Below are 27,601 nucleotides of genomic sequence, written 5' to 3' on the forward strand. Positions count from 1 at the left end.
ATGCAGTCCATTTCGTCATCCTGATCGTCCTTCCGGGCAACAGGACGAGGCCGGTCCACTGCGTCCGGAGTGGACTGAAATGCAGAGTCGGGTGCAGAGTATAGTGCAAGATCATGTGAACTTGGTCCCTATTAGAAGCTAAACTCACTTGTTCATGCCCCTATTCGTACATCGTTAAAACACTAAAACGGGTATTATATAACTCTCAGCTTGATCAAGTCTGACTTCTAAAACAAAGTGACTAAATCAGTGTAACCTCGCTATTACGAATTCCCGGATACAACGAACCCTTTTTCCGAGAATCAGCACTTTTCGTGAATACACAAATGGGGGGGGTTAAGGGGGCGCATGAGGCACACGGCATTCAGCCACCCCACACCTTTGTTTCTGAAATTGCAACTTCTTTTCTATATGGGTGAGGCTGTGCCCCCCCCCCTAAATTCTGCGATGATTAGTTATTCGTCCAGACTGTCCTAATGACCCAGAATGTGACAATGAGACAACTATCTCAGCTCTGAAGCTGGAGAAGTCGTTGGTCCAACTGTCCCAATATGACCCTGAATGTGACGATGAGACATATCTGAGCTCCAACTCTAGGGAAGTCTTTGGTCCAAAATGTCCCAATATGACTAGAGAAGTATTTGGACAAACCTGTCCGAATATGACCAAGAATGTGACATTGGGCGTCTATCTTAGCTCCGGCACTGGAGAAATCATTGGTTCAAACTGTCCTAATATGACCCAGAATATGACAAGGGGGCATTTGTCTAAATCTTCGACACTGGAAAAGAGTTTGGACAAAACTGTCCTGATATCACCCAGAATGTGACAAGGGGCACCTATCTCAGCTCTGAGGCTGGAGAAGTCATTGGTCCAACTGTCCCAATATCACCCTGAATGTGACAATTATATCTGAGCTCCGACACTGGGGCGTCTTTGGTCCAAATTGTCTCAAAATCACCCAGAATGTGACAAGGGGGCACCTATCTCAGCTCTGAGGCTGGAGAAGTCTTTTGTCCAGCTGTCCCAATATGACCCTCAATGTGACAATGAGACATCTATCTGAGCTCCGATACTGGGGAAGTCTTTGGTCCAAATTGTCTCAAAAATCACCCAGAATGTGACAAGGGGACACCTATCTCAGATCTGAGGCTGGAGAAGTCTTTGGTCCAACTGTCCCAATATCACCCTGAATGTGACAATTAGACATCTATCTGCGCTCCGATACTGGAGAATTCTTTGGTCCAAATTGTCTCAATATCACCCAGAATGTGACAAGGGGACACCTATCTCCGCTCTGAGGCTGGAGAAGTCTTTTGTCCAACTGTCCCAATATGACCCTCAATGTGACAATGAGACATCTATCTGAGCTCCGATACTGGGGAAGTCTTTGGTCCAAATTGTCTCAATATCACCCAGAATGTGACAAGGGAGCACCTATCTCAGCTCTGAGGCTGGAGAAGTCATTGGTCCAACTGTCCCAATATCACCCTGAATGTGACAATTAGACATCTATCTGAGCTCCGACACTGGGGAAGTCTTTGGTCCAAACTGCCCTAATTATGACCCAGAATGTGACAAGGGGGCGACTATCTCAGCGCCGAAACTAGAGAAGTCTTGGGTCCAAACAGTCCCAGTATGACCCAGAATGTGACAATGAGGAACATATCTGAGCTTCCTATAATGGAAAAATCTTTGGTCTAAACAGTCCTAGTATAACCCAGAATGTGACAATGAGGAACATATCTGAGCTCCTACACTGGAAAAGTCTTTGGTCCAAACAGCCCAGTATGACCCAGAATGTGACAATGAGGAACATATCTGAGCTCCTACACTGGAAAAGTCTTTGGTCCAAACAGTCCTAGTATGACCCAGACTGTGACAATGAGGAACATATCTGAGCTCCTACACTGGAAAAGTCTTTGGTCCAAACAGTCCTAGTATGACCCAGAATGTGACAATGAGGAACATATCTGAGCTCCTACACTGGAAAGGTCTTTGGTCCAAACAGTCCTAGTATGACCCAGACTGTGACAATGAGGAACATATCTGAGCTCCTACACTGGAAAAGTCTTTGGTCCGACCTGTCCTAGTATGACCCAGAATGTGACAATGAGGAACATATCTGAGCTCCTACACTGGAAAAGTCTTTGGTCCAAACAGTCCTAGTATGACCCAGAATGTGACAATGAGGAACATATCTGAGCTCCTACACTGGAAAAGTCTTTGGTCCAAACAGTCCTAGTATGACCCAGAATGTGACAATGAGGAACATATCTGAGCTCCTACACTGGAAAGGTCTTTGGTCCAAACAGTCCTAGTATGACCCAGAATGTGACAATGAGGAACATATCTGAGCTCATACACTGGAAAAGTCTTTGGTCCGACCTGTCCTAGTATGACCCAGACTGTGACAATGAGGAACATATCTGAGCTCCTACACTGGAAAAGTCTTTGGTCCGACCTGTCCTAATATGACCCAGACTGTGACAATGAGGAACATATCTGAGCTCCTACACTGGAAAAGTCTTTGGTCCGACCTGTCCTAGTATGACCCAGACTGTGACAATGAGGAACATATCTGAGCTCCTACACTGGAAAAGTCTTTGGTCCGACCTGTCCTAGTATGAATATGAATATGAATATGAATATTTATTCGACCAACAAAATTTACAAGGTGCATTAATGAAATACATGATATTGATTGTGGTCGGGAGCAGAACAAGACCAGATTGGCCGCTTAATGCCTGCTCCCTTATGAATTACATGTAGTACAATGTTAATTATTATATACAGGATTTACAATTTAATTTACAAGACACAACTATTTTACAGTGAAGGAGTGAGTAATAACAGTTATAAGACGAAAAAAGTTTAACGAATGTCGCAAACATAGCAGTTGCGAATTTGGCACTTTTTATTATAGGAACCCAAAATTTCATTTTTGTAGTATGTTGAAAAGGATTTTAAGCTAAAATTTGAGTGGAGTTTGTTTAGAGTTTGTTTTGAGAGAGAATTATATAATTTAGTTAAACTGTATCGTGGTGTCATTTTGGCATATGCGTGTCTTACATTTGGTATTTTAAATTTATCATTAATTCTTGTGGGATAGTTATGAACATCACTGTTAAATGAGAAAAAATTGTGCATGAAGTACACTGGTAAATCCTTTTTTAAAAATCTATAGAGAAATTTTATTTCAATTAATTTGTGTAAGTCCGGTAGTTTGAGTAGTTTCAGCTTTATGAATAAAGGGTCAGTGTGACTAATAGGATGACTGAGAGTAATGGCACGAATAGCTTTCTTTTGTAATTTTAAAATTTCGTTGTGATCATAGCCCCAAGATAATATTTGATAGTTGAGATGAGCAGAGATAAGAGAGTGGTAAATCGTTATTAGAATTTTCTGTGGAATAAAATGTTTTAAGTAATTGATAATGCCGGTTGCCCTTGATATTTTTTTTGAAATATGATTTATATGTGAAGTCCAAGTAAGATCCTTTTTTATAAGTAATCCAAGGAAGTTAAACGATTCAACACATTCGAGTTTCGTGCCTTCAATTTGTAAATCTAGGATGCCATTAAAAATTTTGTGTGTTCGTTCAAAGATCATAAATTTAGTTTTTGAGATATTTAAAGATAATTTATTTGCTTTTAACCAGTTTGCTATGTTTAATAGCTCGGTGTTTAATATGTGGTTTACCTTGGTAGAAAAAGAATGTAATTCGCTAAGTGAAGTTGTATCGTCCGCAAACATTATAAAATTGAAGAATTTACTTGCTTTGTTTAGATCATTGATGTAAATGGTAAAAAGGAGAGGCCCTAAGATCGACCCTTGGGGTACACCCGTTTTAATGACAGCATGGTCGGAGGTGTAACCAGAGAAATCAACATATTGACGTCTGTTGGATATATAAGTTTTCATGAGATTTAGAGCAGAGTCAGTAAGACCGTAAAGGCTAAGTTTATGTAATAAGATATTATGATCCAATGTATCGAAAGCCTTGGACAGATCCATAAATATGGCAATTGATTTCTTGTTGTTATCCAAGGTTTTAGTTATTCTATCAATTAACTCTGCTGCGGCGAGGTCTGTTGAGTGTTTTTTTCGGAAACCATATTGACTTTCAAAGATCATTTTGTTGTCGACGAGATATTTAGTGAGTTGATCATGTATGATTCTTTCATAGATTTTTGAGATTGATGGAAGAAGGGATATTGGCCGGTAGTTGTTAAATGAATCTTTTTCCCCTTTTTTAAATAACGGAATAACTTTTGCTATTTTAAGATTGTCTGGGAAAATGCCTGATTCAAGACTGTGACAATGAGGAACATATCTGAGCTCCTACACTGGAAAAGTCTTTGGTCCAACCTGTCCCAGTATGACCCAGATTGTGACAATGAGGAACATATCTGAGCTCCTACACTGGAAAAGTCTTTGGTCCAACCTGTCCCAGTATGACCCAGATTGTGACAATGAGGAACATATCTGAGCTCCTACACTGGAAAAGTCTTTGGCCCATTCTGTCCCAATATGACCCAGAATTTGACAATAGGGCAACTCAGCTTCAAAACTGGGGAAGTCTTCGGTCTGAACTGTCCTGAAATGACTTAGAATGTGACACTGGGGCTGCTAACCCAGCTTCAAAACTGGGGAAGTCTTCAGTCTGAACTGTCCTGAAATGACTTAGAATGTGACACTGGGGCTGCTAACTCAGCTTCAAAACTGGAGAAGTCTTCAGTCTAAACTGTCCTGAAATGACTTAGAATGTGACACTTGGGCTACTAACTCAGCTTCAAACCTGGAGAAGTCTTCGGTCTGAACTGTCCTAAAATGACTTAGAATGTGACACTTGGGCTACTAACTCAGCTTCAAAACTGGAGAAGTCTTCAGTCTGAACTGTCCTGAAATGACTTAGAATGTGACACTTTGGGCTACTAACTCAGCTTCAGAACTGGAGAAGTCTTCAGTCTGAACTGTCCTGAAATGACTTAGAATGTGACACTTGGGCTACTAACTCAGCTTCAAAACTGGAGAAGTCTTCAGCCTGAACTGTCCTGAAATGACTTAGAATGTGACACTTGGGCTACTAACTCAGCTTCAAAACTGGAGAAGTCTTCAGTCTGAACTGTCCTGAAATGACTTAGAATGTGACACTGGGGCTACTAACTCAGCTTCAAAACTGGAGAAGTCTTCGGTCTGAACTGGCCTGAAATGACTTAGAATGTGACACTGGGGCTACTAACTCAGCTTCAAAACTGGAGAAGTCTTCGGTCTGAACTGTCCTGAAATGACTTAGAATGTGACACTGGGGCTACTAACTCAGCTTCAAAACTGAAGAAGTCTTCGGTCTGAACTGGCCTGAAATGACTTAGAATGTGACACTGGGGCTACTAACTCAGCTTCAAAACTGGAGAAGTCTTCGGTCTGAACTGTCCTGAAATGACTTAGAATGTGACACTTGGGCTACTAACTCAGCTTCAAAACTGGAGAAGTCTTCAGTCTGAACTGTCCTGAAATGACTTAGAATGTGACACTTGGGCTACTAACTCAGCTTCAAAACTGGAGAAGTCTTCAGTCTGAACTGTCCTGAAATGACTTAGAATGTGACACTTGGGCTACTAACTCAGCTTCAAAACTGGAGAAGTCTTCAGTCTGAACTGTCCTGAAATGACTTAGAATGTGACACTTGGGCTACTAACTCAGCTTCAAAACCGGAGAAGTCTTCGGTCTGAACTGTCCTAAAATGACTTAGAATGTGACACTGGGGCTGCTAACTCAGCTTCAAAACTGGAGAAGTCTTCAGTCTGAACTGTCCTGAAATGACTTAGAATGTGACACTTGGGCTACTAACTCAGCTTCAAAACTGGAGAAGTCTTCAGTCTGAACTGTCCTGAAATGACTTAGAATGTGACACTTGGGCTACTAACTCGGCTTCAAAACTGGAGAAGTCTTCAGTCTGAACTGTCCTGAAATGACTTAGAATGTGACACTTTGGGCTACTAACTCAGCTTCAAAACTGGAGATGTCTTCGGTCTGAACTGTCCTGAAATGACTTAGAATGTGACACTTTGGGCTACTAACTCAGCTTCAAAACTGGAGATGTCTTCGGTCTGAATATGACCTAGAATGTTACAATGAGACCAGGCAATGGGAGCTCCGACACAAGAGAAGTCTTCGGTCCAAACTGTCCCGATATGACTATGACTTTTAATGTGACAACGGTACATCTTATCTATCTCGGCATAGTTTCGACCATTCAGATGTTCATTATTGGTGTCCAATGTCGGCACAAGATGCCTGCCTTAGCAAATGGTTACGAGTGTAAAACCCTTAATTCTACAATCATACTAATCCCAGCTGCTGTCGAAAATCATTTATTGGCGAACTAAACGCAAAATCAGTAACAGGGACAGTTTGGAGAGTGCAAGACAGGATGTAGATATTCCATATCAGACCAAGAATACAAACTTGGCAAACCTACATATCATATTATCATGCACAGCTTGGCTATTATCGGAAATAGTAAGTCTGGAACTGGTTGGATTTTGACGAGATTTTATTAAAACTGTCGACTATAAGATATTACAAAGCGAACAAAAGTATACATTCATATCAGTGACACTGAAACCATTTTCTCTAGCCTCAGGAGAATACATGTAGGTTCATTGGGAATTTTGAGAGAACTCAAGAGATTGTTGAAGAAACTCATCAACAATGGGTCAAGTTTAGAAATGAAATGAAGCCAGTCTGGTTAGTTTATGAGAATGAAACTGACAACCCGGTTAAGGTAGAAATACCCATGAGATCATTACCTTACCCATCTTAGACTGCTAATACATATCCTGCATTTCAAATTGGGATTTTAGGCCATTCAATAACCTACTTAAACCAATTCACTTTGATCATTTTTCAATATTAATTTAATTTTTTTCAATAATGATACCAGGTACATTTGACAACAACATTGATACTGATAGTGTTAAATTTTCCAAAATCCTTTAATTTCATCTATTTTGCACAAGATCTTAACTGACTCCAAGAAAACATAAATGATTTTACTGTATACTGCCAAAATGCTCGCAAGCTAAGAAGCTTATGAGTTTGAGAAGTCATCCCCCACCAGAGATTAATGACTTTTTTTATTAGAGTTACGAGCAGGAAAAAAGGCAAAATCAAAACATTGCAATGTCAAGAAATGATGAGAGCAGGCATGAATTTCATTACAAAAACATTTAGCTACCAACAATTACAAAACAGCTATACAATGCTACCAGTATAAAACTCTTAGATATATCATCATGCATGTCCACGTAGACCGAACCTGAAAATAGATATTAGTATTTTTACTTGAGTTTTTTTTTGTGAACTTGCCCGCATCATTTCTGGTCTTGGAGAAATTAGTACATGGTTAACATACAGACACGAAGCAAGGAAAATTTTAAAGACAGAAAAATCAGGCCACGTGCAGATTAAATTTTCGGCATGATTATTTCAGAAATTTGCTCAGAAACCTGAAAAAAACAGTCCATGTCTAATTACAAAGCAAGCACGTCGATTTCAAGATAAATTCAAATGCATGAAATGATTTGGTCCTCCGTGTTTTCTATAAGGCAAGGTAACAAACATTAATTTCTATCTGAACTCTAGTCTTTCACTACCAGATCCAGAAATGCCTACTGATGTCCTTTCAAATACTTTGAAAAAGCTTACAGAGAGCGCTGTTATAACCCAATTGTTTTATCTTGTTTATTAATATTTCAGACTTTATGTTCAATTTCAAAGTTTGCAGAGGGTTTTTCCAGCTTTTTTCCGTGAAATTCTGGCTATCATCACTTTTTTGTGTTTTTTTTCCACAAACCTGAAAGGCAGCTGACCTAAACACAAACATGGCAATATTTGTCTTCGTCAATCTGCATCATAAACGGCTGCTCCAAAAGACCTCTACACTCAAAATCTATCGGATAGTATTAGAACTAGGGCACAGGGTACCTTATGTATGTGTTAGGCAAGCAAGCGTTGTAACACATACATGTATACGTACGTGCTTGGTAGTGAAAGAGTTAACAGATAATGAACATTCATGTCATTCTCATAAATTCATTGAAATTCGAATTCGAAAAATCGGAAAATGCTGAAGCAGTTATTTTAATTTGATTCATTTGATGCATTGCACTAAAAAACACACAAAAACAGGCCGACTACGTTGTCTGATATTAAAGACTGAAACAAAATAGATTTGTAGAAAATTGGTTGCAAGACTGAAAAAAAATTCAACATTATACACACATTGACAACCAAGCATTTGTTGCACATTCAGGAAATCTTACCGTTCAAACCTGGCAAACCACGTTTAACGGACATTTCTGAATGCGCAGGCCTGCTGAAAATAGTTTTGCATGTTCTCCGTGAGGAATGTACACATTTATACAGCTGAACAAGGACTAAATGCATTATACGTCTACTCTGTACAGTACAAACGACTACATAATTACACCCAAAATATGTCGCTCTCCAGATTGGCAGTCTCAGCTGGCATACATACATGTACATGTACACTGTAAGCAGTCAATTAACACATGTGCAACTCATCAGATATCATGGGCCTTATAGTTCTCTATCCATCTCACTGTACACATTATCGTTACATGCATCGTTGAGCTTTCAAAAACAAGAAATCCCGTAAAAATGTTCTATTAATCACCTTTTCCACAAAATAACTTCATTACTGCAGTTTCTTGTTCCCAAGACTACAAAAAATAGATCAATCCTTGCGTAGCCCTGCACCTTAAAATAGTCATTCGCTTTAAATTCAACATGTTTTGGGTTGTAAATTACTGACCATACCCAAAAAACATTATTTTAGCATGCACAACTCCTATCACACGAAACTTTTCACGCCTCAGAGTGCATATTAGTTCTCCGCTACAGGCAGTGCATTGTCAATGCAACGCTCTGCACAGGGATAATGGCTGCATGGAGGGCTCACTCGAGTACTGACAGGATGTGCAATTTTAATGGCAGAAACTACTGTAGAGGAGAAGGCAACTGGGCAACTGACAGCTTGGTGATAATGCCCTTGATAATTCCATTGGCCAGCTTTAATAATAATCACTGAAAAATACCTTTTAGAAAAAGACTCCCAGGCAAAATCACCCGATCATAAACTTTCATTGTTAGAACAGCACATGATCTTTAAAAAGTTTCTAAAAGAAACAGCATAGTTCAAAATGAAGTGATTACTAAATGCAAGAAAACGTGAAATGCTAATCATGGTATTATTTTTTATGTGCCGTCAGTTGACGGAGAGATGGTATTCTGAAGCGGGATGATATCTGGTAAAATTTAAATTCATAAATACCCCAGTATTTTTAAGACTGTCGCAGCCTAAACCTCGCCAACACATCCAGGATATACTGGGACAGCCTTGTCCATAGGATGGGATATTGCCAGCTTGAAATCTTTCCCAAGCCAATCTGGGATCCAGGCCAGCAAATATTTCCTGGATTTGGGTCAGGAGTACTATAAACTGTCAAACCCCTGTGGTAGCAGAGGGTTAACAATAACATTGAAAACAATCAAACGCCGTGACCAATATTACATTACAACTGTACATTGTAACTGTGCTGAAATACCTAACATTCGGCTATTTACAAATGCAATCGGAATTCAACAAACTGGAAATTGGACTGACGAAGTTGGACACTGGTAATCCGACCACAACTAATTGGGACCCGTTAGTGACAGATTAGGGGGATTAACCTAACCTGCTATGTGCAAAGTCTAGAATTGCAGATCATTAGTGCTCAAATTTTATATTCAATGAAATCGATTAAACTAGCTTTGAAAAGGCACCCAATTCGAGGTTTTCAAGAGGAACTTTCTATAGCCAAGGTACGCAAGTCTCACAGAAAGGCACCTTGATTGATTTTCAAAGTTTTTATGTGAAAATCTTTTTCTATTTCTAAACCTTCTGGTTTAGGACAGGAGGGCTAAGTTAAAACTACGAGGCTACCACGAACGAAAACATTTCAACACTTACAATACAAAGTATTCATGGAATAGATTCAAAAATGATATCGGATTTTTTGTCCGAGGCCATGAATTGTTTTGTTTTTCGATCTATTTACAGCCAGACGACGGAGTGTCATTTTTCATGAGCTGCAGCAGACAGACGTTGAATCCTCAGGCAATGGAATAGACGTTCTGGAATTCCCCGCCCAGAATCCTTGTTTTCATTCCATTCCACAGATGGCGTCAGGTCATGACCATTGACATCTACACCTTCCTCACTAGCGCACGTCGTAACAAGAAAGGTCCATTGGTATATATGTACAAAACATTGGGTGATGAATTATTTGTACACATGAAGAAATTATGCTGCGCCCTTTTCGTCCCCTGAAATTAAAATACATACGCATTAAATATTGAGATTAGAAAATATCGATTTTCTTCTGCATTCAATCTTTTGCCGAGACCAAGGCGAAAATATGCATGACTGGGGTCTCTTTACATGCTGTTTGTTCCCAGGTTGCAGTGGAAATACAAAATCAAATTTCAATCTATTCAGCAGGGCTCGAAATTCAAGGCAGCAAATGCCTTACAAAAGGCATCTAATAGACTGTAGACGAAAAACTGTGAGAATTTCAACTAAAGCCCTCCTAGACATGGACAGAAAAGAGGCATCTACCATTTTTCGTCTTCGGACAGGCCACTACAGTCTAAAGGTCCACCTCAAGAGGATGACATGGCTGAGTCCGGAAGGTGCCAGGGCAACACATCAGATCAGTGACCAGAACACGTGCTCCAGAACTCCCACCCTGGGACACCGAGCGACTGGCCACATGGCCACACGGTGCATCAATGGAGACAAAGCTCTGGGGATCAAGGGAGGAACCAGAGATGATAGCCAGGTTTATCAGAGACATAGGCCTGGTTCTGTAGTGCAGGGCTCCATAAAAAGAAAATCGAATGATATGACGAAGAAGTAAAATGTTACCTTCAGCATCGTCATCCTCGTCATCATCATCCTCGCCCTCTACAACAACATCGTCTTCATCTGGAAAATAGCACATTTGAAACTGGACATAAACTCAGAAGAACAACAATAGGTATAAATTTTATGTTTAGCTTGATATCAGTATTTATCTTCACTTGTAGCCGAGCACTTACGATATCAGACCTCCAAACAACTTAATTTCTGCAACACTGGTTTTGAATGAAACTTTTTGGACGTCATAAATTTGCTTTCTGCTTTCTGAAGAGCAAATTCAGCTACTTTTTCTTTTAAACAACTTAACAAAACATTTTTTCTCATCCAGATCTCTAAAAACAGAAATCTGGTATGGCCACACAATCTGCACCCTCTGCATCTTAATTAACTGCACAACCCTGTTGAGCAGACGACAATGTCACTGAACATACCATCTTCGTCCTCCTCATCTTCATCGTCGTCATCATCTTCACCCACGACAACAACGGATTCATCAAGATCTTCATCGTCCTCATCACTGTCCATGCCATTCTCGCCGATTTCGATGCCGTGGTTGAGAAAGTACTGGATGGGGTTGGGCCACATGTCATCCTTGATCACCTGTGCAAGAAATCATGTTCAAATTCAAGTTACGGTTTCAATTCAACGGACCCAATGCTTTGGGAGTAACAAGTGGTCTCAAATCAGCCAGAGAGTTCCATGGTTTTATGAGCACTATAAACTGTTACCGAATTGAGAGCTTGGCCAATATCACAGAACAAGAAGAAAATTTGAAACCTCAGAAAACACACTCCTCTAACTCTTATTTTGTTGCCACTTAAAGCCTGATAATGAATGTTCATCATCCATACCTCTGCGATATCATCGGCTGAAGGATCTGTATTGTCTAAATACCACGTGAAGAACGACCTGTTGGCACTCATCTTCCTCTTCTGGCCGAGGGCGGCCTCCTGGGCCTTCTTGGTCAGGTCCATGCCCTTCTTCCATTGGATGGGATACGACTGAGAGGCTGGGTCCCCTACAATGAAATGATCATCTATAGACTAGTTTTATTTCTGTGAATATCGGTATAAGGACAATGTGCATGCACAGTTTAGAGGGCGAGGATGTCATCAATACACCTACATTGTATACAACTTTTTCAGATTTTTTTTGCCAAACAATACTAGTAACACAAAGCTTTAGTCTATTTGAGTTAGACAAGAAAAGAAGTGCAAAATGAGGTGGAAGGTTATGATTTGACGCAGAGTATTAAGTTGAATATGACATACCAAAGAAACGAACAAGGGTTAACAAAAACGCATGTTTCAACAATGTAACCAACAGTTTTTTAATGGTGTGAAAACTAAGAATCAACTTTCAACATACAAAGCCAGTCTCCACTGCCCTCAGTAGGTCCTGTAAACAAACAAGTCAAAAAGCCACCACCATTTCATAAAAACTTTTTTGAGTACGGTATTCATTTGTGAATTCTATTGACATTAACAGTGCACTTCACGCTACACATAAATGAAACAAACAACTTCTGAAGCACAGCCTTGTCTTCAAATGGTCGAGGACCTTTGTAATCAGGACGGTCGAGGACAGCATCGTCAGACCCAAGGGCGTCCTGAATAGAAAGGTTCTACTAGAACCTGAACATTTATTTCATATGGCCTACATAAAATACAGTAATGTGTTTTGCCTACAAGTAAATCAGATGGTGAAAAATGCTATTGCTAACTCATTACATGTCAGGCCAAACTAAAACAAACCTATGCTTACCAGATGTGCCAAGCTGAAATTCTTTACACAACACCTCATTTTCAAAGTAAGGGTTACCGCTGAAGTGGAACTTTATCCGGTAGCCAGACTTGATGTCTTCGAACTCTTCTACTTCAACCTGTATGGGAGAATTAAGAAACTTGTCAATATCAAATGCAACAATGTTAGAGCAGTAATTTTTAGTTCATCTATTGACTCCCAGGTGGCCAGACCTGTTTTCCTTGTACTGCCTCAGAGGCAATTGGTGAACTTAACTTACCTCTTCAGCCGAGTGCAATTGATAAGAGATTTTTGGCCAAGTGTGGTTTCTTTATGTCAACACCAGGTTCAGGGGCAAATTTTTTTGCAAACTTCCATTTTATGAGAAGTAAGCACTTTACTTTGACATTCACAATAACAGCATTTTTACTTTGCCAGCGAATGTTTTCATCAATTCAAAACTAATGTCCCTTTGGGATTTGGAGCATGGCCTACTTGGACTCTTTGAGATCAAAAGCCCTCAAGCCATATGCTCAAGACATTTACAACTCTCCCTCTGAGGATAAGAAATGTTTGAAGAGTCGCACGTCTACGGCTGTGGCTTCTCTGAATGCACAACGCAGGCTTTCCTATCAGCCACCACTCATCAGAATAAGTGAATTCATTGCTTTCAGATTCGTCATTTCTAAATACCTGGTAGAGATGATGTAACAGACTTTCTTCCTCTTCGTCTAATATGGCCGATATCTGTGGATGGTTCATAAACTGGACACACAAGTCAAGGAAATTATCAATAAATTTTTGAACTACAGTATATTAAATCATAATGGTGAAACTCTTATTTAAATAAATTTTTTCCAGATTCTCTATAAAAGGAATCTTAGTCATAGTGTCTTTTGATATAATTGATAATAATAATAAATTTTAATATTATTGCTACTCGACTTTTTCTTAATTTTTAAATGCTTTTATAAATACCACTTCGATAAAAAAATTCACTAATTACTTGGCCTTTGGCCTAGTTGACGAGTTGTCTCCTTCACAAAGTTCACTTGCTGCATCAATTACGTTTAATTAGTGCCATTTCACCTCTTCTTCGGAAATTTCCGAAATGGCCTGAACAAGGTGCTGTGTGCAAAACTGATAAAGCTGTTCGCAGCGCACAACCTTTGTGAAGAGCGTGGAATGTTTTGTTTGAATAGATACTAGAGGTGCTCAAGTATGATTGTTGTTTATTGTAAAAATTTGGTCCACAATTCACACTGGCTGGGAAGGATAGGATAGAGGGGCATAGGCCTATTATGTATTATAGATATTATGACAATCCCATATTCCTCTATCGCACTGAAAGACTGGAGACTGGAGTGCAGAAAACAATGTCGAGTGCTGCACTGTACTCCACTTAAGTCTGATTGATCAAATAATACAATATCAGTATCAAAAAGATCTGCACATAGAGGCATGTTACTTATGACCACTACTGTAAACAGTAGTACAAAGGATACAGCAGTGTACCAGAATTTAGGTATCTCTTTGATGAACTCATTACGCTGTTCAAAGTGTGGTTTTCGTAACTTGTTGTATTTCTGTTCAACCCTCAGGATTTCTTCACTGGCTTGTTCGTTGAGGGAATCAATTTCATTTTGACAATGATCAATTTCTTCCAAAGTCTTTTGTGTTTCGGCATCAAAATCTTGACCGAATTCTGCGCTGTCATCACCCTCAGACCCATCTAACTTGCGCATTTTCTTCGGTGTACCGGTATCTGTAGCCATGTCTACTTTGAAATCGAAAATGCCTAGAAAGTAAGCTAAACAAAGGCAATACACACTAAATCGCACACTACAACTTCGCCGACATGCAAAATGGAGAAGCGCGAAAGAGCATGACAAAGTGACCCGAAGCAAAATAGAACCTCCTTACTGATTGGACGAACCAAATGACCTTGACCCAGTTTTTCCAAATTGACGAATCAACGTCCGTTTAACAAAATGGCCTTCGGCTTCAATTTTCATCCGGGAATTTCAGTATCAAATTCAACATGGCGGACGAGGAATCGAAAGAACCCGTAATCGGGGAAACAAATCAAAATATTTTTGAAATTCTCAATCGTGACAAGGTTCAAAGCCATGGACATGATGGTGTTGATATCCCTGATGACTCTGACAAAACTGTCATTGGTGTCCCACCCGCTGATAACCTAGAAAAATCAATAGAAACGAATCATGTGCAAGAACTACAGAACATTCACGTGCATTTTCAAAACAAACAACATGATCATGATAGCACTAGCAGCATGCATGTTGATTCCAACTCGGCCACCGGCGATCGGGATCACGTTGACAGCTGTCCTGAAAACTTACAAACAGTATCTATACCCACTGAAAAATCTCCTTCAAAACCCACAGTTGTGGTTTCACTTCCGACTCTGTCATCTGATGATAAAACTGACATATTATGTATCAGTCCTGAATCTGGCAAGAGAAGACGTATTCAACACGATTATCGGCGACTTTCAAGCTCTGGCTACCTTGATGACTACGAAGGCGGAGGCAGGGAACGTTTTTCAACCAAAGTACCAGTTTTAAATGAACCCGAATCTCAGATGACGACTTCCCCTCCTAAAGTGAAGCCACTGAAGTTGAAGGTCCCGAAGCAGATGGTCCCTTCAATAACTGTAAACCTGTTGAACGGAACGGCTCAAAATCCACTTTGTCAAGGACAAGGAACATCGCTACCGATGGATACAACAGGTATAGTCAGTTAGTCACCCAATGTACGACTTAGATTACGCACCGCCAGCAAGCTACATGTAAAAGATTAACAGACAACACTGACTCAGATTAGCCTGCATCAGAGTCATACCGAGCCCATGTATCTTTGTCTTCAGCCAGTGTATTTACCGGTAACTTTTTTCTGGATTTTGTCGGTAAAATACACCTTTCATTCAAAAATGGGTTTAACGATATAAATCACCCAGACACCTGAACCTTTGACCATCAATTGGATATGCATTTTCACTAACATGTCCTTGCCTTTCTTCTTCTGCGTTGTGCTGGCTTTTGCTATTTAGCATAATTGCCATGGGTTCCATGCTAAATAGCCCAAGCCAGTATGCTATGCTAACTTAGAGAACTTGGTAGATACTGGCCTGGTATAAAATCACAGGGAAAAATCAGAAAACTCAAAACTTGTATTTTGGCAGATTTCAAAATTTCTTAGTTTTTCAAAGAATAAATAAATAAGTTGTGATTCTTATTATTGCAAAGCTATGTTATTTATGCAATGTTGAAATTAGCAAAAATAAAACACCCTCAAAAATTTTGTGGTATACAATGTAATTTTTTTTTCTTTAGATGGAGGCCATGATAAAGACAAGAAGAGGAAGCACCGCGACAAGGAAAAGGACCACAAACGTGACAGAGATAAACATCGGCATCATCATCATCACCACAAGCACAGCCATCACCACAAGGACAAGATGGCAGTTGGTCCTGTCACATCCGAGAAAAATTCATCAAAAGAAAATATCAAGAAAGTTGTGGAGGAACCACCAAGTAACATGTTACTTAATAGTATAAAGAAAACATCGCCGCCTGGTTCGGAACAGAAGTCGCGGCCAGTGGATAAGACAAATGTCTTTGAGAAACTGAAAATCACCATGCAGGGTATGCCTCAACCAAATCTAGCTACTGCTACGAAGAAATTGGACTTCGTAATCGGTAAAGACGACAGTGAGGTTATTGTAAAGAAGGAGGTTCTGAGAAGGGACGTGCAGCCAAAATCGATAAAAGCTTGTGATAATGGGAAAGGATATTCATCACACTCGGGTGGTGTAAAGCGGGAGCACAGTGCTGATCGTGTAGAAAATGCAAAAAGGGTTAAACATGTTGGGGACGGTGATTCAGTGTCGTCAAGTAATTCTGATAAAAAAGTCCACACTCCATCCAAAGTTGATAAAAACGGTGAAAGGACTCCTTCGAAACATGTTGTGAAGCATTCGTCATCTCATATAAAAGAGAAAAAAGATGACCGAACTCCGTCTAAGCCGAGTCATAATGATCGAAAGCATTCAACTTCGTCGTTAAAACATTCCGGTAGTGATAAAGCAGTGCAGCATGTTTCAAAGCATGGTGTCAGTTCGCCAGCAAAACTTGGTGTTGCTTCATCCAAAAATGGTGATTCGCATCCAAAAGAGAAAGTTTCATCAAAGCATGATGTCGTTTCTTCTGTATCGAGAAGTGGCACGCCGTCTAAACATGGAAGTACACCTTCAAAACATGGTGGTATTTCTAGTTCAAAACATGCAATAACACCATCCAAACACGGCAGCACGCCTTCTAAAGTAATTGATAAGAATGTTGAACGGACACCTTCAAAACATGGCGATCGTAAACCAAGTCACTCGCATCAGAGTGATAAAAAGGGGGATCGGACTCCATCGAAACATCATGATAAGAAAACCATGCATAAAATCTCAGGCTCATCGACCATATCAACTCAAGACCACAACGGCAGTTCAGTGGTTCATGATAGTGTCAAAATCTCAGGCAGTTCGATGTTATTCCCACGGACAATCTCGCACAATGTCAGTTCGGGTTATAAAGATCTTATGTATGCTGAAAAATCGGTTAATGGCGGTGCAAGTGTTTTGCACGCGTTTGATTCAGAACTTGCAAAACTTAATTCGGAGGATTTGAAAAAATTCACCGACGAATTCCTCGAGGCTTTGTTCAATGAATCTCAAGAGGGAGTCTCGCAGTTTGTTATGGGCATTGTTCACGGAGCTGTCCGTTACATGCCGGATTTCATCGACTATCTTGCGGATACCTATCCGAATCTTGTCGTCAAGCAGGAAGTGTTGGGTAAAACTGAAATTGAGACCACGACTATTCTGAAATATCAAGATAGTTTGTTCAAGACCTATGACAAGGGTACGTTCCGGCACGGTCCCCTGCTACAGGTCAGCATGGTTGGAAAAGTGCACGAGGAGGTGGGGAACTACTTCCCACGCTTTTTGGATATGCTGGAGGAGAATTCGTTCCTGAAGCGTACGATGCCTTGGGGCGAGTTATCTGCTTTGGACGACATGGAAAGGAATGACAGCAACGATGGTCCTATCCTGTGGGCGAGGCCTGGGGAACAAATGGTGCCCACTGCGGACATGCCCAAGTCACCTGCCAGGAGGAAACGGTGAGTGTTATTGGAGGCTCAGCAAAAATTGTTGAATGTAATTGTTTTATTGCACAAACACCCGGCCCATTAGAATGCTACCCAACTTATTGTCTTCCTGTTTACCTAGTCTGTTCTTGGCTTAAAATGATTTAACTGAAAGTACTCTATGGACATCGGTATGCAGACATCAACTGGACGACTATGATGTGAATTTTACACGGACATTCAGTGGGTTTGTAGGGCCTTTCCAACTTCTCAACATGGCTCATTGCTAAAGGTCTTGTATGTACATGTAGAGATATTTAAAAAAATGACGGGAGTTAAGTTCATGTAAATGTGGCATTTTTATTCCTTGCCGACTCAAAATGAGCAGAGGGTGTCTTTTGATGGGTGGTGGGGGGGGGGGGGGGGTACATGTACATCAAGCAAACAACCTTTTAAGTTTTGCCTGTGGTTAATTGTCGCAGCTTGCACCCCCAAAGTAGCTTAGCCATTTTCTTGTACAAATACAACGTGCTTTGAAAGAGTTGTTGGAACGCCATGGGTCTGAGAGGCAAGCATGAAGTTAGAAATAAATCAGAATGCACCAATTGGCAAATTTTTATCTAGTTTTGAAATTCTGTTTCAGTGGCGTGAACGAGTTGAAGAATCTCCACTATTTGCCCCGATCGTCTGAACGACGGGAGACGCTGGTTGAAGATCGTACGAAAGCGCACGCTGATCACGTCGGTCATGGATTTGACCGTTCTACCACTGCTGCCGTTGGTGTTCTCAAAGCGATTAATTGCGGACAACCGTGAGTGATATTTCCTTCTTTTTAGTGATTCGTGGCTCTTCACAGTCCTTCATTTGATTTCTGGATGAGTTTTGATGAAATATTTTCAGGTTATTTATTATTCATGTACTGATATATCTTTTAATGTACCAAGTTGCATTTAAACATATCAGTTGAAAAATCAAGCCCTGTCAATAGTGTCATGACCTTTCCAAAATGGTCAAAGAGCTGCGATGAACTTGAGAAAGAACTTGATTTGCAAATCTCTGACCTAGAAATTGTGTCCGGAATTTGATCAAAGAATTACTGAACTATGAAGAAATCAGCCCCGAAGTTTTCACAAAGCGACCCAAAAGGACAATGGAATTTTCTTTTGAGGTCGACTGTAGTAGTAATCGATCACCTCACAAAATATTGTGCATACTTGTGGAAAAAGTGCATTTAAAATGCATCAAGTGACAAATTGATTATGTTATATTGCAGAGAGTCGGGTGACCGGATTACGAAAGATGTCATCTGCTTCCATCCTGGAGACTTCCTGTCTGTCGTCGACAAACTTCAGCTTGATCTTCATGAGCCCCCTGCTTCCCAGGTAAGCATTGCCAATTATGTCACAAGCATCAAGGAGCTCGTTGAGGAGCAGATCAAAATTTCTAAAGCCACATCCTATGTGAAACACCTTGGTTACAATGGAGTATCATTTTCTAAATATTTTATTCGGCACCTGTTTTTGCTGTAGCAGTAGTTGTTGTGGTGTCCCAACCAATATGCCGTGAAGACAACATTTCAGTGTTAAGTTAATAATCAAGGGCGTTTTAGAATAGAATTTGCTGCCTCACCGCCAGTATTGGTTGTCTCACTAAAACTTCTCAGGTGTAGTTGCCATTTTGCCCTAAAACATGGCAAGGCTTCTCGCTTTCGGCTCCCTTATAGCTCCACCCTCTCATTGTTTGCTCAGACAACCAATGTCTTCAGGGCCTGGTTGTTCGAAAACAGCTTTTGTTCGGCACCAGTAAGGTTCCTTGCAGCCGGCGCACGTGCAAGGGAAAGTAAAAGTCCCAAGCCACTTTCCAAGTGGACAGTAGCTTGCGATGGACTTCTCTCCCTGGTCGAAGACAAAGTTACTTGGCCAATAAACCCAACTATCAACCTTAATGTAGTGGCAACAAAACTGCTTATTACATGTACCATGGAGGAGGAATAGTCTTGGGGAGTAAATCCTCCTTAAAATTTGTCACAGATCCGATGGCCCATTCATTATTTTCTTCTTGCTTGTTTCAGTGTGTGACTTGGCTTGAAGATGCAAAGCTGAACCAGTTGAGGAGGGAGGGCATCCGCTATGCTCGTATACAGCTTTGTGACAATGACATCTACTTCATCCCACGAAATGTGGTCCACCAATTCAAGACAGTCTCAGCAGTAACGAGTATTGCGTGGCATGTTCGGTTAAAACGTTATCACCCAGAGCTTCTCAATCGAGAAGATGAGGAGTCGAGTTCCGATGGGGTGAAGGATACCAAGGAAGAGGTTAAGGTCACACATGTTAAGGTCAAGGAGAAATCTGTAGAGGTCAAACCCAAAGGTGATATCCATGCCCTAAAGCCAGAGGTCAAGGCAAATGTCGCACAGCCAGAGGTCAAAGTAAGGAGCACACCAACAGACATAAAGTCAAAGAGTGCACAGCCAGAGGTTAGGTCAAAGAATGCACACCCAGAGGTTAGGACAAAGAGCTCACACCCAGTGGCCAAGACTAAGGGTTCACACCAAGAGGTCAAGACAAAGAGTTTGCAATCTGAGGTCAAGACAAAGAGTTTGCAGTCTGAGGTCAAGACGAAGGGTACACACCTGGAGGTCAAGACAAAGAGTTCACACCAAGAGGTGAAGCCAAAGAGTTCATACCCAGAGGTCAAGACAAAGAGCTCACACTCAGAGGTCAAGACAAAGAGTTCACACCCAGAGGTCAAGACAAAGAGTTCACATCCAGGGGTCAAACTAAAGAGTTCACACCCAGAGATCAAGGTGAAGAGTACTCATTTAGAGGTCAAGGCCAAAGTCGATGCTGTTAAGAAGGCCACTAGGCCAGAGGTCGAGGTGATGAGCATGCAGGTCAAGGCCAAGATCACTCAGCCAGAGGTCAAGCAGCCCGAGGTTCAGGATAAAACGGTGTCAGGAGAGATGAGACTGTTATCGAGTACAGAGAAGGTGAAAGCAACTTTCGTTGTGGAAACAACAGAGGAAGATGTCAAGGTCATTCAGACAATGTTGACAGAGAAGGTCAAAGGACAAATTTCAGATGTCAACGTTAAGGATACATCTATGGCCAAGGATGAGTTCAAGAACCCTCGGGCTGAGGTCAGGGACATCCCAGGGAGCCAGAAACCACTGTCAGAGGTCAAGGTCAAAGAAGATGTCAAGGACACAATAGTGGTAGTCAAAGTCGAAGAAGAGATCCAACTAGCAGCGGTCAGGGTTAAAGAAGCCACCCCAGTGAGCCAGAAGCCACTGTCAGAGGTCAAGGTCAAAGAAGATGTCAAGGACCCTCAGGCAGAGTTCAGGGTCAAGGACACAACAGTCGCTGACACATTCAAAGAAGAGATGGCGAACCACTTAGCAGAGGTCAGGGTCAAAGAAGCGATCCCTGAATCATTATCAGAGGTCAAGGTTGAGGATAAGCTAGCTGAGGTCGACAACAAGGAAAAGATTGCGAACTCACTCACCGAGGTCAAGGTCATGGAAGAAACCAAAACGCCTTCAGAGGTCAAGGCCAAGGAAGAGATTGAGGACCAGTTAACTGATGTCAAGGTCATAGAAAGGACCGGTAACTTACCAGTAGAATTCAAGGTAAAGGACACACTAGTGGAGGTCAAGAAAGAGTTAGAAAACCCACCATCCGAGCTCCGGGTCATTGAAGAGGTCACCGACTCCGCAGTGGAAATAAAAGAGGCACATGTAGTGTTTGTGGGGGGACAGATGGGTGAAGAGAAAGTGGAGACAATAGTCACAGACACTGAAGGAACAGTGGGTTGGAACGAAGAAGGTAATGGAGATGAAAGCATTGAGGAGCAGAATACAGTGTTGAGTAGTGCTGAAAATGAGCCTGTTGGGATGGACAAGTCGGCCTTGGGTACTTCGGGAATCCCTGATGAAGGGTCACAACAAGGGCAGCAGGATGTGATCGAAGTGCCTATGGATACTTCATGACTTTAGATGCGCCACGTTCTGCGAATGCAAGGGCCGAGGACGATGAGTTCGAAACTGCTTTCAAAAAGTGCCAAATTTGGGGACAAGCAAGGTGCCATTGAGAAATATTGTGTAAATTATTAAAGAAAAATCATCCATCCATACATCTGGCTATAACATTTATAAGATTCTCTGGGCCCTTTTATGCTAGGGCTTACTGAATTATGGTTGATACAAATTGCAATTGTATGGTTGATATTTTTTCATTGTATTTTATGACTTTTGTTTGAAAAAGAGCTTGAGCAATTGGGTGGCGCCGCCCATGGTCCTGGACTGGCTCATGTTGTCAAATTATGAAATCTCTGATGAACTAGGAATGTTTCCTACATCTGTGTGCGCGTGTTCATGTGTGCGTTTGTCAGTTTTAAGACCCTTCTATACACAGCTGAATTTAATTAGAGTGGACCGACTGATGTACAGTAATATTGTTTCTTGTTGGGTTTTAAGTATTGTTAATCACATGTTATGTGTTGAGATTTCATGTTATAAACATTATGCAATGGGTTGTATGGCTTGTGTGTTGGCCTTCATGTAGATTGTGAGAGTAATCGATGAAAAGATGTCATTCTGGTGACTTAAGACTTAAGTACTTAAGTACTTAAGATGCATCGTAGCCACCACATCGGATGACATGTACGCGGTGGTCGGCGTAATGATGATGTTTCAAGGGGACGAAGTTTTTTTTATGAATCCCTGTAGATGGAGCTACTGGTCAAGTACCATTTCGGGGCCTGTTTGTCTTGACAGGACAAATAGCTTTGCCTTGCAAGCAACACAAACGTTTAAAAAACACTCATGAAAGGACATACAGGGGAAGAATTACATCTTTATCAACGATCAAGTTCTTTTTCTGCTGTTGACCTCGAATGCTGTCGGGCAGGACGTTTCGTATGAGCCCTGAAAAGGTATCCCACTCTGCATCTCCCAGCAGATTGATTTCCACTTTCCCATTGTAAGCGCTGCATTGATTTTATTTGTGCATGGGCCGAGTTGCACTTGCGTAATGTCATCATTTTCTCATCCATAGTCTTATGTTTGATGCCCCGTTTGGTAGCACAATGAGATGTCATCCGGATCCTTGATACCGAGAATAAAGTATTTTCATAGGGGCAGCGGTAGTGCAGTGGAAGAGAGTCGGCCTCATGATCAGGAGGTCGTGGGTTCGACTCCCGGCCGAGTCACTGCTTGGTTCCCCGACTGGTCGCTTTCAAGTGAGCGCCTTCTGGTTGCTCCTTGAAACCCCTGATTGATTTCTGTGGAGACCGGGGTAATAATTTGATATCCCACAGCGCTTTAACAGTTCCATTACTGAGGAGCTCTATAAATCTGTGAGATTATTATTATTATTATTGATGATATGCCTGGACAGACACACAATAAGTTATGTCACATTCTTGATTGAATAATCCTGAGTTTTTATGACCCATAAATTGTCCATTCTCCTTGCATTGTGACGTTAAAATGTGTTGTACATGTACATGTATTGAAACTAATCAATTTATGGACAAATTCAGTTTGTGAACTTGCTCTGGACAGGGAACCATAATTAAGATATTAGAAATTTCTGTTGCCTTTAACTGCCAGTCTGCGTACAGTGTAATGAAATGTTTATTTTGTGCTAAGTTTTATACGTTTATTTCATGAAAGGAACGGTTTTGTTTGTGGTATTTTCTTGTGTGAATTTCTTGTAGTTTTATGTTAGAGGGTAATCTACATGTACATACGAAGTAAGATGTATCTACTGGTTGATTATATAACTTTTGATGACATATCATTTTCACTTTAAAACATAAGTTGAAACGTACTTTTTGCATTGTTTTGGGCTGTGCTTACCGTAAACCAAAAACTCACGAGTTTAACTGTTAAAGGTCTATGCTGTTCATTAAAAATTTGAAATTTGTAATTGGATTCGAAAAATTTCAAATTGCATAAATACGTCCTGAATATAAATTTACAAATACATGTACTATAGATAATGAGTTACCGCAAATTTACATGCATAACTGCACAACAGTATTTGTGTATAACTGCATATTTCTTCCTGAGCCACTTGAGTAAATATAAACAACGTACCCATTTAAAGGTTGCAAATTTTCTCATTTTGGATCGACAGTAAGATAACTATCATGACGGCCGCCAAAATTTAATAATATTTTATGCATTACAGTTGAATTTTTTCCACCTTTTAGATGTGCCTTTGACAGTTCATTTGTTTGTAAAAAATTAAAACCCTTTTATGGTTTACAGTCATATTTTTGACCCCACAAAGGAATGTCCTGCAACAAATGATGATAGATTAATTGACTTAAGTCTGAACTGCAAAGTCTTAAAGAGATCTTCAGCATGAAGATTTGGCATTGTTAGATATCATGGAGTATTTACTCCATGTTTATCATACTTATATGACTATGAGAACTGTACAGAATATTTCTCCTTCAATCATGTACAAAATGTTCTTATCATGTATCTGATGTGTCTATCTAAAATTATTAATCTGAATTTTACCATAATGTACATTGTATACTGTTGATAATAGGACCGAATATATATTTTGAGAGTTTCCAAAAATCTTAATTGACGAAAAAACTGGAAAAGCACATGGAGTGTTTCGGTTTGAGTACCGATGTAAAAATGTGCTTGATTGATGATTATATAGTAGAATTGTCCCCGTGTGAAGTAGTGCATTTATCTTGATATACCGTTATTTATTTTCCGAAGTTATGGGTCTTATGCCACAAGGTAAAAACCACTTTATCTTGCTTGGGGAAACTTACTTTTAAAGTTGAATTGTTGTTGAATTGAACAACATTTTCCATCAAGTCACCAGGCATGGCAGATTTAGATACACAAAGTTGCCCCCAATAGGAATCTCTCATTTCTCTGTACATATTTACGCTTGTATGAGGAGTAAAATTCGCGCAGAATCAAACAAAACTCGGGCCCCTACATGTAACTGTTAAATTGACAGAGAATTATCCTTCAGCTGAAAAGCATTTTCAAATATTTTGTGAAAACGATGTCCCATTTGGAAATCCTGCCCACACCTATGATAGTGCTGCCCGAAAGTCCTATTCCAGTGAGCACTAGTTGTGTGCCACTACAGTTTGACGCCATTTGCCGTTTAAGGAATTGATACCAAAATAAGGGCACTGGTTGTTTCACTAAACACGCCGAAAACCTCAGCTGATACCGATTGGATGTCACACCAAGCACCGCAAGGGTGGAGTTAAAATGTATTCCAAAGCTCATGCAACAGCCAAAGTTTTTGGCAAGTGAAAGTTCCACCCTTGAGGTGTTTGGTGAGAAACCAACACCGACATTAAGGTTTCTCTTTAATTTCTGTTCGAAAAAACCTCAATAATTTGATTTATTTTAGGCATAATTCACAGAGAATCTACCCTTGGCACATTTGATATCGACCAAAGAGGTTATGGTTTTCTCACCAAAACGAGGCTATTACATAATCTATTATGAAAATGAAGCACTGTAACCCAGGTGTTTTAGAATATTTGCCAAGTGATGGTCCATGGCCTTCTAATAGTAATGCCATCTTTATTGTCTTCACTGATTGTTGATTTGCCTATCAATGTTTTTGATGGTTTGTGGAATATTACAGTTGTGCTGTTTGCTTTTGTTCACAATCGCAGATGATTGTGGGAAGGTATTTAGATACCGGTTGTACAGGGTGACCCAAAGAAGTGCAACCCATAAGAATTGTCGATGAAATTCATCTTCACGTAGGTTTCAGCTCCAGATCCTAGGCTTGAAGCTTGGTGTGAAAGTAATACAATGATTGAGTTGTGATCATGTGAATAAAATCCAGACTTGAAAGCTAAATGATCAATATTTTGATGGGTTGCATTTTCTGGTCACCCTGCACCTGAGGAATTCCGTCAGTTCAGACTGGTTTGTGCTGTTCTACTTCTGAGTGGCAAAACACTGGTGGACTGTCAGACTTAATTTATCAGGTCTGGAGGCAGACTACGATACTTTACATTTCTTTGCATCCTGACGAACTGATTGATGTACATCTATTGTTTTAGTTGGTGTCAATTCTTGTGAATTTGTGCAATCTGTTGATAATTCTAATCCTACATATGAAATGAAGTTCTTACATTTGAAGTGAAGTTCCACAATATTTGCCGCATTATGGCAGGTTCTGTGGAATGACGTCATTTTCAACAGAAGCTGATTCCTCAACTCCTTAACAATTTTGGCCGCTGCACTGCTGGGTATGCTATCTAAAAAAGGAGGCAACTTTGAGACAATATTTCGAGTCTTGAACTGTGAGGAAACACATTTTCTTTGGAAATTTCTCCAATGGTTATTCATAGACAAAAAACTAATCAATATGCCTTTCTACCTTGGGAACTGGTGTAGACTGTGGACCCGACTTCTCTTGTGTGCATTGCAAAAATCCGCACGCATCCAATGGTCTCTTAACAAAGTTCCTGCGCTGCAAATGTGGTTGTTGATGACAGCCTCCCCTGCGAATGTGGTAGCTGATGGGGGCCTCACCCATAAATGTGGTTGCTGATGACAGCCTCCCCTGCAAGTGTGGTTGGTGATGACAGCCTCCCCTGCAAGTGTGGTTGCTGACGACAGCCTCCCCTGCAAGTGTGGTTGGTGATAACAGCCTCCCCTGCAAGTGTGGTTGGTGATAACAGCCTCCCCTGCAAGTGTGGTTGGTGATAACAGCCTCCCCTGCAAGTGTGGTTGGTGATGACAGCCTCCCCTGCAAGTGTGGTTGGTGATAACAGCCTCCCCTGCAAGTGTGGTTGGTGATAACAGCCTCCCCTGCAAGTGTGGTTGCTGATGACAGCCTCCCCTGCAAGTGTGGTTGCTGATAACAGCCTCCCCTGCAAGTGTGGTTGCTGATGACAGCCTCCCCTGCAAGTGTGGTTGCTGATGACAGTCTTGCCTGCAAATGTGGTTGGTGATGACAGCCTCGCCCGCAAATGTCATTGCTGAGGGCAGCCTCGCCCGCAAATGTGGTTGTTAATGACAGCTTCGTCTGCGAATAAGTTGCTGTTGACTGTCTCGCAATGATTGATTCTTCCTGAACTTCAGGCCAACACTCGGCAATAACAACCAAGCTTGCGTAACGCGTGCGAGGGGAGGGGGATACAACTGACTCTGGTTTTTTCAAGGATTTGATTGACTCTGTTCAGTTGGCACCATTTTGCACTGTCTTTGGAAATTTCCGATGACCCCGTGTGCACTGTGCACAAAATTGTCACAGTGTGCAAAACATATTAACTTAATGCAGTACGAAGGTTTGTGACGGGAACAGAGCAGTTGCTGAAAGTGTGTGATCATGATTGTTATGGGTAAAAATGGTGTCACACTGGCTTGATTGGGTAGAAGGGCATATGGATTCTTGGCCTTTAGTCATATTCCCAGTTTGTTTCACAATTTTGGTCACAGTATAACTCCAATCCTCCCTATATTTCTACACCAGATTTACCTGTGTATGGCATTGTTCTGTATAAATACTGTAAATATGAGCTATTGTTCTTGTAGATGTTCTTCAATTTCAAACTATTACAAATAAATGCACATTTGTATAAAAATATTCTCAGCTTATTTTATAGAATTTTTTAGGTTTTGTATAAAAATATTCTCAGCTTGGTTTAACAGTTAAGTTCGTCAGATTTGTCTGTTTAAATAAGGAC

At 40.7% G+C, this 27,601-nt stretch overlaps 2 protein-coding genes across 3 annotated transcripts; one reads left to right on the plus strand and one right to left on the minus strand.

Moving 5' to 3' along the window:
• Positions 1 to 6,541: 6,541 nt before the first annotated feature.
• On the minus strand, positions 6,542 to 14,623 carry LOC135491524 (protein SET-like). 2 transcript variants are annotated; one of them, XM_064777476.1, is made up of 7 exons: positions 14,242 to 14,623; positions 13,430 to 13,501; positions 12,758 to 12,875; positions 11,845 to 12,011; positions 11,425 to 11,593; positions 11,000 to 11,059; positions 6,542 to 10,398 (listed from the first exon to the last, which is right to left on the minus strand). In XM_064777476.1, exons 1-7 carry the CDS (start codon positions 14,509 to 14,511, stop codon positions 10,376 to 10,378), a joined length of 879 nt encoding a protein of 292 aa, XP_064633546.1. In that variant the 5' UTR covers positions 14,512 to 14,623; the 3' UTR covers positions 6,542 to 10,375. The 2 variants fall into 2 exon arrangements, with proteins under 2 accessions (XP_064633546.1, XP_064633545.1); XM_064777475.1 differs by having other exon boundaries at positions 11,845 to 12,029.
• A 162-nt stretch (positions 14,624 to 14,785) lies between these two features.
• Positions 14,786 to 27,485, plus strand: LOC135491523 (uncharacterized). Its single transcript, XM_064777474.1, has 5 exons — positions 14,786 to 15,489; positions 16,093 to 17,929; positions 18,540 to 18,707; positions 19,170 to 19,278; positions 19,968 to 27,485. The coding sequence occupies exons 1-5, from the start codon at positions 15,033 to 15,035 to the stop codon at positions 21,885 to 21,887; spliced, it is 4,491 nt and encodes a 1,496-aa protein (XP_064633544.1). The 5' UTR covers positions 14,786 to 15,032; the 3' UTR covers positions 21,888 to 27,485.
• Positions 27,486 to 27,601: the final 116 nt, after the last annotated feature.

The sequence above is a fragment of the Lineus longissimus genome, chromosome 7 (genome assembly GCF_910592395.1).
Source record: "Lineus longissimus chromosome 7, tnLinLong1.2, whole genome shotgun sequence".
NCBI lineage: Eukaryota > Metazoa > Nemertea > Pilidiophora > Heteronemertea > Lineidae > Lineus > Lineus longissimus.

What these genes read in the sequence shown, in the direction of transcription:
- LOC135491524 (XM_064777475.1), bottom strand. Translation starts at nt 14,511, where the DNA reads ATGGCTACAGATACCGGTACACCGAAGAAAATGCGCAAGTTAGATGGG. An exon ending in CAGCCGATGATATCGCAGAG is followed by an intron (nt 11,594 to 11,844) that starts GTATGGATGATG and finishes TTTCTTGCACAG; the next exon opens with GTGATCAAGGATGACATGTG. An exon ending in AGATGAGGAGGACGAAGATG is followed by an intron (nt 11,060 to 11,424) that starts GTATGTTCAGTG and finishes GCTATTTTCCAG; the next exon opens with ATGAAGACGATGTTGTTGTA.
- LOC135491523 (XM_064777474.1), top strand. Translation starts at nt 15,033, where the DNA reads ATGCATGTTGATTCCAACTCGGCCACCGGCGATCGGGATCACGTTGAC. An exon ending in GCTACCGATGGATACAACAG is followed by an intron (nt 15,490 to 16,092) that starts GTATAGTCAGTT and finishes TTTTTTCTTTAG; the next exon opens with ATGGAGGCCATGATAAAGAC. An exon ending in TCACCTGCCAGGAGGAAACG is followed by an intron (nt 17,930 to 18,539) that starts GTGAGTGTTATT and finishes ATTCTGTTTCAG; the next exon opens with TGGCGTGAACGAGTTGAAGA.